At 51.6% G+C, this 11,258-nt stretch overlaps 4 protein-coding genes across 4 annotated transcripts; 3 read left to right on the top strand and 1 right to left on the bottom strand.

Annotated features, from left to right (window-relative positions):
- Nucleotides 1–952: 952 nt before the first annotated feature.
- On the top strand, nucleotides 953–1,934 carry AAFC00_002571 (uncharacterized protein; the record flags this gene model as incomplete). The annotated part of the gene is made up of 3 exons (XM_069341906.1): nucleotides 953–1,022; nucleotides 1,084–1,219; nucleotides 1,280–1,934. The coding sequence occupies 3 exons, from the start codon at nucleotides 953–955 to the stop codon at nucleotides 1,932–1,934; spliced, it is 861 nt and encodes a 286-aa protein (XP_069198413.1).
- A 1,939-nt stretch (nucleotides 1,935–3,873) lies between these two features.
- Nucleotides 3,874–6,520, top strand: AAFC00_002570 (uncharacterized protein; the record flags this gene model as incomplete). The annotated part of the gene is made up of 4 exons (XM_069341905.1): nucleotides 3,874–3,925; nucleotides 3,996–4,308; nucleotides 4,359–5,601; nucleotides 5,657–6,520. 4 exons carry the CDS (start codon nucleotides 3,874–3,876, stop codon nucleotides 6,518–6,520), a joined length of 2,472 nt encoding a protein of 823 aa, XP_069198412.1.
- A 704-nt stretch (nucleotides 6,521–7,224) lies between these two features.
- Nucleotides 7,225–7,923, bottom strand: AAFC00_002569 (uncharacterized protein; the record flags this gene model as incomplete). Its single annotated transcript, XM_069341904.1, has 1 exon — nucleotides 7,225–7,923. One exon carries the CDS (start codon nucleotides 7,921–7,923, stop codon nucleotides 7,225–7,227), a length of 699 nt encoding a protein of 232 aa, XP_069198411.1.
- Nucleotides 7,924–8,369: 446 nt separating this feature from the next.
- Nucleotides 8,370–11,252, top strand: AAFC00_002568 (uncharacterized protein; the record flags this gene model as incomplete). The annotated part of the gene is made up of 1 exon (XM_069341903.1): nucleotides 8,370–11,252. The coding sequence occupies one exon, from the start codon at nucleotides 8,370–8,372 to the stop codon at nucleotides 11,250–11,252; it is 2,883 nt and encodes a 960-aa protein (XP_069198410.1).
- Nucleotides 11,253–11,258: the final 6 nt, after the last annotated feature.

Raw genomic sequence — 11,258 nt, 5'->3', positions numbered from 1 at the left:
AATTTTGTTCGTGGTCAACGAGAGATAGTTGGGCGCCGGTTGCTATATGATAGCGTGACCCGCTCGACGTTGCGAACGCGTGTAAAAAAAAGAATGGATTTCGAAAGGAAGGCTTTTCTTTGCAAAGGATCTCAGGAAACTGGAGGCTCAAGGAAAATTATCAACACCAAGTCCAGAGGTTCGGGCATGATGGTAAGTAGACATGAGAATTTGATTGTCCGCTGGGGTTGTCTTCGCGCCAATAGTGGGATGATGAGTATGATGTACTGTTATGTAGAGGGATCAGAAGACGACACAAGCGCCTCGACGGAAGTGCGATATGACAGGCGACCTTGAGTAGGCACGCTCAATGCAACGCTCAATTATTCTTCCAGAGCTGCCCTTTCCCAGTGGTTGGAAAGCAGCGTATTGACGATGCGCTTTCGATAGGGTCGGTCAAGGTTATCAACACGAATGTGAATTTCAGGTTGCAAGGCGTCGTTCTCTGCAATGAGTCGGTAACACGTCGGTAACGCTAAGTGCGGCCCGCTGTCGATTACTTGTAGGGACCAGAAAACTGACTGAAGTCACACTGTAAATGTTTGACTCCACAGTACGGCTTCATCTCAGGCATCCGTCAAGGTAGGTAGGGTAAGGTGTCAATCAAGAGTTCGGTACGGTGATTGTTTGATAATAATAATAATAAGGTGAGGTACCTTTACCTTGCACCTTTCGAACAGTACATTTCGTGACCTTGACTTGCGTTGTCTTCAACGCACCTGACATAGCAACCTGCGGTTTAGATACAGTGAATAGAGACAGTCGTAGTGCTCACTTTGTGTGGCACACACTCTGCGAAGTCCTACTATTCACATTCAGCCGATCAAGCCTCAAACGCTTGCGCTGGCGAATCTCCTCACTTGCGACCAACCGGCGTATCATTTTCCCATCTGACGAACAATACGTTATTGCTATGATTCGCCACGGCAGAGGTGGCTCCAAAGCCTCCAGTACAACACTGTGCCAGAAATGTCTAAAAAGAGGCAGGTACACCAGTCGGCGCATAACAACTCGGGCGCTTGCTAATTATCTTATGCTATCCAGGTCATTACAGCTATGAATGCAAGTCGGCGACACAAGAGCGCCCTTACCAGTCCAGACCGTCCCGCACTCAGCAATTACTAAATCCGAAGCTGGCTCCCAAGCTCACCAATGCTGCACCTGAAGAGCCTCGAGCAAAGTGAGTCCAAGACAAACACGAGAGAAGAAGCGCGCGCTTCGCTAACGCGCAGACCAACAGTGAAATGCTCATTGACCGTCCCTCAACGAAAGAAGGTAGCAAGCGCAAACGATCCGTTGACCTGGCAGAAGTCTCGAGGAAGCGCTCAGTATCATCATATTCTTCGGATTCTGTAGCCTCGGTCTCAACCCGCTCCCCCAGTCCTCCGATGCCATCTCAGCCTACTAGCGCCCTCCGTCATAGCCGTCTCCCGCCATCAGACAGTATGCGAGAAACTTCTTTATCACCATTACCTGGAAAGGCAAAGCGCCCGAGACGGGATGGCTCTGTTTCCTCATCTAGAACACGGGAATACGATGATTATACTGCCGACAGCGAGAGAAGGACAAGACTGCGGAGAGGCTCGACAAGTCCAGGGGAGCGTGGTCGTCGTCGTGGCAGGTCACAGGACTCTAGACAGAGACATCACAGGTCGGGCTCTGCCAGACCTTCGACGGCCGACAGCCGGAGGAGTGCGCCTCGGTATGATGAGCCTCGGGGCGAGAAGAAAGTCGACACAAAAGCAGGATATCATGCCCAGGAGACAGACTCTGCCAGGAACATGTCACGAGCTCAGGACCCAGTTGCCGGCTTCAGCGCAACCCGCCAGAGGAGCTTGAGTCCTTACAGCAAGAGAGTAGCGCTGTCTCAAGGGAAGAGCATTGATGGTCGCTGACACATTTCGGGATTTGTCCGACCCAGGTAGCGGAAAGAGCGATTCCGTTTGCTCGGCTACAGTGCTCAAGTCGTTCTATCGATTGTACGGTGACACTCTTCGATGCAACTCGGATCAAGAATGCAACATCACACGCACTCGAAAGTACAAGCTGTGTTGAATTTTGCATACGAGATAACCGGCACAGAGACCGTGCATGTCTAGGGCGTTGCATTGTACTGGAGGAAAAATGCCGTTAGATCATATTTCTGCAACACCATGGGTGCAGTAACACGAAAAATTGACCGGTATGGGTTCCACAGTGGATCTGCTATACGTGCAGTGTGGGTAGTGCGTGGCGCCTCGAATTTGCGTTTATTGCACGCATTCCACTAGACAAGCCTGCAACAGCGGAACAGTATTTGAGGCTTGACCCTTTGAGTTGAGGGTCTAAGAACATATACCACTATAGGTAAGGTAATGTTCGTGTTATCCTATCGGCCGGCCCGAAAAGCTTGACCATTGAGGTGCCTCGAACGATACTTGTTATGTGCGATTGGACGCTTACTTTAATCGGCAGTCTATAGGCAAACCATCTCTTCTCCCGATGGTCAGGCCATTGTCCGAGGTGCATAAGATATGTGGAAGGAGAATCTCCCGCAGTATTTTTGTTCCCCAGCGTAGCCAGATCATGGTAGTCTCCACGAACGGGAGGGTATGGCACCCACTTAATCAAGACTGTACAACCGTGCACAGTGATACACTATGTCAGCAAAGCAACGATTGGACCAGGACATATCTGAGGTTCCTCGACATGGATGTGCTCAGTCACAAGCTGAGCCTTACATTTTCATGTGCAAGCCAGATTGATGGCGGGTAAAGTCATACGAGCCGGTGTCTACCTTAGTTGGCAAACAATCCTTGGTGGATCTAGGTTATTAGGCGCTAAGCAAAGGCTTTTCTGCTGGCTCAGCTGCAGCAAGGTAAGTTACCTGGTCTGAGGTTTACAGGGTTCCAAACACCCGCGAACACCTTGTGGAGAGGAAAATAGAGTGGCATAGCTGAGCGGGTGGCTTTTCCGACGTTCATCACAGTGTCGCGGTAGTCATATAGTCCACTAGCAAGTTGGACTACCAACTGAGGTGTGTACAGGAAAAAGAAAAGTGAAGCAGGTTGTATGCCCTACGTCACATGTCCGACATGATTGACCAGAGTCTCAGGTTCTTCTGTAAGGTAAGGTATGTCGCATTGATTGTGATGTACAGTGTGATAGACAATGTACAATCTGCCATATGCTGATCTCGTCACTTTCTCAAGCTGCGGGGGCACATCATACTTGATCTCGATTTACGTATTGCAATGGTGAGAGGAGTTGAGCATTCCACTCAAAATGCACTGCACAACGCACACATGCTTGCGCAGAAAAAAGTCAAGTGAATAAAGTGGGCACGCGATGTCCTTCCCGATACAGCCAAGCTTGTGACAACCTTGGACATGCACACTGGCTGGAACAAGAAAATAAGCTTTTACAGTTCGCATGGATGGTCCGTCGAGGGTCCTCCGGTAGTGGTTTCTGGCAGTCTTATGGTCTCGCAGTAATTGGTCTTGCTTTACTCCACAAATGCCCTTAGCCGTATCTTAGACCAGACGTTTCCTGGTAAGCGTTCATTGCGCCTCACTGGAGTACTAGTAGGTAGTGATGTCTTTGGTGGTAAAAGCACATACACTTTCGTCCTCTTTCTTTCAGTCCTTCGATGCACTCAATGCTCCTTCGGTTTCCATGCTTCTTCGAGGCGTGGCCGATGCACATGGTTCAATTCACTACATAATTTAAGATACCGCACTTTCATATCAATTCCATTGTCGCGCTTCGAACATTCCTAGTCAACAAGCGTTGAGTCGCACCCCAACTTGCCTGACCTTGCCTTATCTCTCCAACCAGCGTCCCCATAGCGTCATCATGAAGTACGGCGCCTCTCTGCGAGCGCACTCTATACCTGCATGGGCACATCGTAAGCGATGCAATTCGAACAATTCATTCACGCATTGGCGACACTGACCCATTTCTTTTTTACTACATAGACAACATCGACTACGACGAGATAAAGCACTTCATCAAGGAAAACACCACACCCGGCAATGGCTCAACCATATCTATACCTGGGACTGGCGACACTCGGGGACAGGAGATAGAACATGCTCTCTTCGATATTCTCTGTCAGCAACACAAGAGAATCAATCTCTTTGTGTGGAGTAAGACTGGGGAAATCAAGAGGAGACTTGATCATCTCGACAAGCAGACAAAAGAACTACGCTCCCGAGGAAGCCAATCGCAGACCCGCATCACGGCAAAACGTCTAGAAAGATACGGAAGACTGGAGAGTGATGTTCTCAAGTATGTACTGCCGGGACATGTCTTATAAGCTTGTGGCTAACATGAAACAGAGCCGGCGAGGAGTTGCGATCTTTATCGAGGTTCATCACCGCACAACAGACTGCCTTCCGGAAACTGATCAAGAAACACAAAAAATGGACAAGGTCTTCCGGACTTGAGCTTAGCTTCAATAAAGAAGTCCTCGGAGACTCCGGCAGTTTTACCAAGGTCGATCTCGAACCATTGCTCATAGAATGGGAAGAGATACTGGATGCCGTGAGGATTCTGTATGAAGAGCGCATGAGAGGGTCGCTAGCAACGACGTCATTGATCAATTCAAAACCGCAACAGCAGTCCCTCAGTCTACGAAAAGCAGTGGCCGAGTTTCGCGAGGTGGTGCAGTCTAGTTCCCATACCAAGTTTGACACATTCTTCGCCACATTACCTCTTGGTGATGGCGGCAGGAACGCAGCGTACTGGGTGCACCCGGACAACGTCGTCGAACTCCAGGTACTCCTGCTCCAGCACACTCGTTCTCATGCGGTGAGAAGGCAGTCGGTATCAAGCACGCCTATAGGTACTGCATCTCGAAATAACAGTCAAATCAATTCGACGTCGAGCAGGAGAGGTTCCACCAGCGCGGAATACGATACTGGGCTTCTGGTAATCGACGATCAAACCGACTTCGTGCAGAAACAAAGCTCGACAACTCTCGAAGCCAGAGAGAACAACGCAGGAGTGCGACTTCAAAACGCCAATGTAGCGGCAAGATGGACTCAGGAGGATGAAGCCATTATTGCTAGACAGACCGAAGCCGGCGCGGAAAATACTGGTGTCGTTGAATCTATGGTCAAACGTAAATACCTTGCTGCAGCCCTGAACCCGGAATCAAGCATCCCTGCTCGCAAAGCTTCGAATACGGAAGAGTCGTCGAAGCAAATCGAAGAATTACGGTCTTGGTTCTCGAGCAATCCCAAATATCAGCCCCTGGTCACCATTACTTCCAGTCGGCAACGCTTCACGGATATCGCAGCTGACTCCAGCGGATTCCTTCTGTCGACTCTGGACAAATCGATCAGCATGAAGGAGAGCGCGTTGAACGACCTCGACACGATTGACAGCATGACTAACAGCTCCCATGCTGACAAGTTTCCATTCGCCGTCCTCCGAGTACATCAAGAGGGAACACATGCGAGCAACCTCCTACGGGTCCTGGACAACAGCCATCTCGTGGAGCGTGTGCGTGGCTTCTCGTTGGAATACCACGCCGTGTGGCAATGCCACAAACCGGAGAATACAGTCCCACCGTTCTGGGTATGTCCATCAATCTTGAACAAGCAAAATGACATTTAGAGGCTGACTATTTTAGATTCCGTTGTTGGAGAAGGAGATTCGCAAACTGCCCAAATCCGTGGGTTGGGGCAAACGTGATCATGGCGTATACTCAAATTTCGGCTCACAAGCTACGACGCCCAACATGTCTGCCTCGAACACATCAGAGTCTGGTCATGGCGACACGACAGCAGTGGAAGATCAATCCAACGCTGGTCGCATAAGTATTGTTGATGAGTTACAAAGTCCTCGTCTGAGCTCATTCAGGAAAAAGAGAAGCCAAGCCTACGCACCACCGGAAGCTCAGAGGCAGAAATACTGGAGTGAATACGACAATCCGTCGGACGACGACGAAGACGGTGCATATGTGCTCTTTATAGATCCAAACGCAGAGTCGGGCTTCACGCAGACCTGGCGCAGCCTTCGTGAGATCTTCAAAGGCAGGCGAGCATCGGGCCGACAACCCCTTCTTCAGCGCGACGACGCAATGAGCTCCTCGGACGAGGAGGCCCAAACCTTGTCGAATCGTCCCAACTTTCGCCAATCCTATGGTGCAATCGAACAAACGGACGGAACCTTCGACACCAAGCACAACAAGCGGAGCCCTCTCTGGCTCCCGCCTGTGGCCGCGACGTGTCTGGGAGCATCTCTAGCAATAATGGTGGTAGGGTATCTCCTGGCCCTGACTGGTCGCAAGAAGCAATACCAGGAGGTCGATGCCGGGATTATCTTTGCGGTCGTGTCGAGTCTGTTATTCGCAATCTCAGGAGTAGCGTCCATGTCTTCCACTGGTGTGACCGGAGGTGCTACTGTGCCGTGGACTGCTAGACTGATCGCGCTTGCCGTTCTCGCTGTTGATGCTATCGCATCTGGGGCGCTTCTGGCTTGGATCCTGTCTTGATGCTCGGGGGCATTGAAGCACAGACGAGTCAAGGCAATTGACGAGGTGTGCATTTTTTCTTCACTGATAATTTCTTTTTCCCTTTGTGTTCTACTTGATTTGCACTCGATGGGTTTTCCAGGTCTCAGGAGGAGCGGCTTCTTTTGGATTTCTCGCGTCAAGATACCTCTTGCTGTTCATAATTCACGTGGTTTTTGTTCTTTGTTTGTGTTATCCTTTATTCTTTCCTTTTCACTTTTAGACATTGCTCGTTCTCGCGGTCCGTTGGCGACACTAGTCGCTGAGTCTGTCTATCGCTCTCGACATGAGGCAGTTTTCACTTTGCTTTGCTTCGCTTTTCTCACTCTTATGGTGAGTGGAAAGTATAATATCCAGTCAACATGAATTTCATCCTTCAGTCATCCCGAATTCCTCTGCAATGCGCTCGATGGGGGTGCTTGTCTCCGCACCCTTGTGTCTAATGCATCAGACAAGCTAATTATGCGTTTGCTTGCTCAGGTTAGCTCTCTTGCAGGTGTTTTGCAGGTATTGTCGAGCAGTGCAACAGGACAGGAATATGTCCAATCAGCGATGCAGCGTCAAGTGCTGATGCGCCCAGAGCCTCCATGACTCGACGCAAGAGGCTTTGTCTTGGATGGTAGGTGGGAGGAAGGGGGCTAGAGAAGAGCAAGGGAAGAATCTTCCTGTACTCAAATTTCATGTCCTCAGCTGCCATTCTCCAGCTCCTCATCCAAGACTTTGTCTCTCCTCGCATCCTCCTCGTCTTCACGTTCTCGTTCCCGAGTGGCCTCGACAAATGATGCACCGTCCATACCCAGCTCATCCTTCTCCTTGTCTCCATTGCCGTTCGCCGTAGCAGTAGTAGCAGTGCCAGCGCTCTCTTTCCTCTTAGCAGCCTGCTGAGCAGCAATCCTTTCTCTCACGAGTCTCGCGATGGCGTTCTCCGTCCTGACGTTCAGGACGTCCAGTTTCCGATCCAGATCTCTCTTCAAGTCCCAATTGGGCTTCTTCGGTTGCAGCTTGAACAAGTCCAGGGGCTTCGACTCTTCCAGCGCATCTTTCTCCGCCTGAAGACGTGTGGCTTCGGACAACTCCAGTGCTTTGGCCTCGAGGGTCTCTGTCGACGAAGCCGGGTTGTGCTCGAAGCCGAACTTCGGGGCGCGCGTCTCCGCGTCGTAATTGCGCCCTGACAGGTATGTTGATGTCACTGATTTGGCCGCTGCCGCTGCTGCGTCGTTGTCGTCGTTCGTGTCATGTCGTGGTGATCTGGGCGCTGGTAGAGAGGAGTCGGCGTCTTGGTCTGTGGTTGCGTCTGGTTCGGGCTGCTTGCGCTTCAGAGACTTGAGGGCGGCGAGTCGCGCTTTGCGATCTTCGGCAGCGTTTGCTAGGCCGCCTGAGGACATTGTGGTAGCGGCGGTTGTGGTGGTGGTATGGGGATTTTATGTTATTCGTGTTCTCTCTTCCTCTTTGACGGTGGATGGTGTACGCGCTTCTCGAGACGTGCTAAGGTGAGGTACGAGCGACTAGCGAAGAAGTGAGAGTAGATCTGCCTATACGTGTGGTCTGTGAATCAAGTCTTGAGGATAAGCAGTGTACAGTGGATAGTTGTGCTATGAGGAGATTAGTAGGATGGGAGGATGCAAACAGACCAAACTCCGCTTCTCCTCCGCAACTTCCCCCAAAAAATCATGAGGTACAGACAACTGAGGAAGGCACGTCAAGACGTATAATTTCCACTGTACATATCCCGACTGTGATTCCTGGCACATCCAACTAGTCAACCTCGCAAGTCAACCTCGCAAGAAGCACACATACAAGGCAGAGAAACTCGGACAGTAAATGCCCGCTTATGCCATCATGTCGCATCCCGAAAGTCAGGCTTGTGGCCGAAGCTGAACTACCCATCCTCCCATTCCTGGCGCCCAGAGTCTTCCAACCATGGCCATTTGCTCGACAGAAGCCTTCTCGCCGTCATCTCGCTGTGTCTGCGCGTCGGCCGAGTCCCGCTGCTGCACCATCACAATCCGATACTGAACATCAGCTGTATGAGGCACCCATCCATGATGCACAAGAGTCGAGGAGCAAGCATCGGAGAGGCAGCCGCGCTGGATCCAATCCCTCACTACCTCGCACCAAGCGAGAGTTATACAGTCAGAGAGACAGTCATGTCTCAAGATCGAGCAGTAGTCGCAGTCGGTTGGCACAGGACTGGTACGAACACGCCTTTACCGACCTCAACACATCGCTTGTCGATCACCACGGTGAGGACTACCAGAAGAGGCAGGATTCAAAGGCCGCTAGACAGGGCAAAGATCGAGAGAGTAGTGTGTCACGCGAGCAAGACGGACCCTCTACATCGACACGGACAGACTTTGGCTTCCTTGCTCCAAAGGAATCAGATCAACCTATCAACAGGCAACCGCAGTCTTCACCCCATGACGCTGAAACAAAACGCAGTCGTAATGATAGAAGGGCAGAAGTGATGGCTAGGATGCGGCGATACGCTCTCACCAACGCTCTCAGTTCCAAAAACCCCATCCCACCCAAATACGTCCAGGTTGGTCGTCCTGTCAGACTGCGAAAGGAATCGGGCTCGCAAGACCACGCGTATGAGTTTGGCTACCGCATTCATGAGCCATTTCTGAAATGGAACCTCGAGTTCGCGCGCTTGAACAATAGTGCGCTTGGGAAGTCGACTTTCAGACACCCATCCAGTTCCGCTTCTCGAGCTAAGGATGCTGAATATGTTCGCTGCATTCTAGAATGGGAGCCGGATGGTCCCGATGTCGAGCAGATCGAGGTGCGTTTTGGCTTGTCCTGGTACAACGTCTGCCTTCATGCTCTGTTCTATCTGATGCGCAATTCGCCACACCTCGTACCAGCATTTCTTCTGCGCACACACAGGCAGCCACATCTCCCTGCTGCCTGGCTCAACGATTGTTTCCAGTTTATGGCTACGCATTATGCCACCTCCAAGCATGCGCCATCGCAATCTGCCGTCGACGAGCTTGTTCAGGTCATGTGTGCTGTCATGGATCGCCCTGGTCCACAGCCAATGATTCTCAACGGCAGCGTTATCCGCCTCCTGCTGCCCTATTGCTCTAGCGAGCAGATCCTGTCGATATTCCAGACTATCGTACGCCATCGAGTGCAGGTACACTACAACACTTTGCTGCATCTGGCCTCTTATCTAGCCAGACAAGATTCTCTCGAGCAAGCATTGGATGCTCTGCTTCTTGCCGCGAATGCTGGCGCTGATCTCAACTCTCCTGCATTCGAGAGCACTTGTACTACCATCCTGCGCAGAGCCAGCGTCCAGCCAGACGGTCTACGGCTCAGTCTACGGATCATCCAGAATCTAGCAGATCTAGGCGTCAAGCTGAACGTGCAGCATTGCAATGTGGTCATGCTAAACGCCGTCGAAAGCGGAGATTTGAAATCTGCCTTTAATGTTTTTCATTCCCTTGTTGACAGCGGCTTGCAGGGGGACAAGTATACTCATGCCATCTTGCTCAAGGGTTGCAAACAAAGCATTCAAGACTCGGAAACTCTGAATGCAATCATCCGCCAAGCAATCGCCGACATCAACATCATGGAGAACCCCGTCGTCGCCATCGAGGTACTACACTGTCTATACCTCCACCACTTCGACCGCAGCCCGGATACCGCCTTCGCTACAGTCGCTGAAGCATTCACTCAGCTCTTCGACCCCACTCCTCTTTCTCGTATAAGGATCCTTCCTTCTAGCGACCGCAACCCCCCAAGCACCGGCCTCCTCCAGCCACCTGTCCAAGCCCTGGGGATCATGATATCTGCCTACCTGCGTGATCACTCGGCTCATCGACTAGGGGCAGCAGCCACTCTGTACAAACAACACGCCCTCTACAAACATATCCGCTACCTCGCTGAGCGTGGTGTAGAACCATGGGTTCAATTCACTCAGGCGGATTTCCTTTCCAATGCCTTTCTGGTCGCCTTCACTGCCCACCCTAGTGGTTTATCCTACGCAGCCGAAGTGGTTCAGGATATGCAGACGTCTCTCCCATCCCTTCGCGACAACAACGATTCCCACGATACAAGCAACTCCGACTCAACCGAGCGGCTTACAAAGCGTCAACCTCCAACCATCCAGTCCTGGTCTATCCTCCTGCACGGCTTCGCCAAACACAAGAAAATCGACCTGGCGGAGCAGACTCTGAACATGATGCGCGCAGAAGGCATGTCCCCGAACCAAGTCACATGGAACTCTCTCGTCGGAGGCTACGTAGGCATCCGAGACCACGACGGGGCTCTGGACGCCTTCAAACGCATGAGAGACGAAGGCTTCCGAGGCTCCGACGTCACTTGGACCGCACTCCGGAAAGTCGACGTCGACGCCGGGCTGTTGCTTGAGGATGACCTTGTTGCTGATTACCAGCGCCAGCTGCAGCAGCAGCAGCAGCAGCAGCAGCAACAGCAGAGATTCCACGAGCGTAAGCATCTCTCTGCCACGAAGACGGATCTTCTCCTCGACAGTGCTAGCGATCGGACTAGCGCGACCGCAAACGAAGACACAGGCCCCAAAAGCCATCACATAGCCTCTTCTCCGTCCAGCAGCAGCAGCAGCACTACCAACCTGCCAGAGAAAGACGACCTAAACGCCTGTGATGCGAAACTTGAACCTGCGACCCAAGACTTGGATGAGGACGAAGACGAAGACGCTGGATTTTGGGACACGACGACCGATCGGTGATGGCAG

Source organism: Neodothiora populina, assembly GCF_041146345.1.
Source record: "Neodothiora populina strain CPC 39397 chromosome Unknown canker_contig_15, whole genome shotgun sequence".
In the NCBI taxonomy this organism is placed as follows: Eukaryota; Fungi; Ascomycota; class Dothideomycetes; order Dothideales; family Dothioraceae; genus Neodothiora; species Neodothiora populina.
The sequence above is the reverse complement of the archived record's forward strand: the minus strand, read 5'-3'. Positions and strand labels throughout refer to the sequence as shown.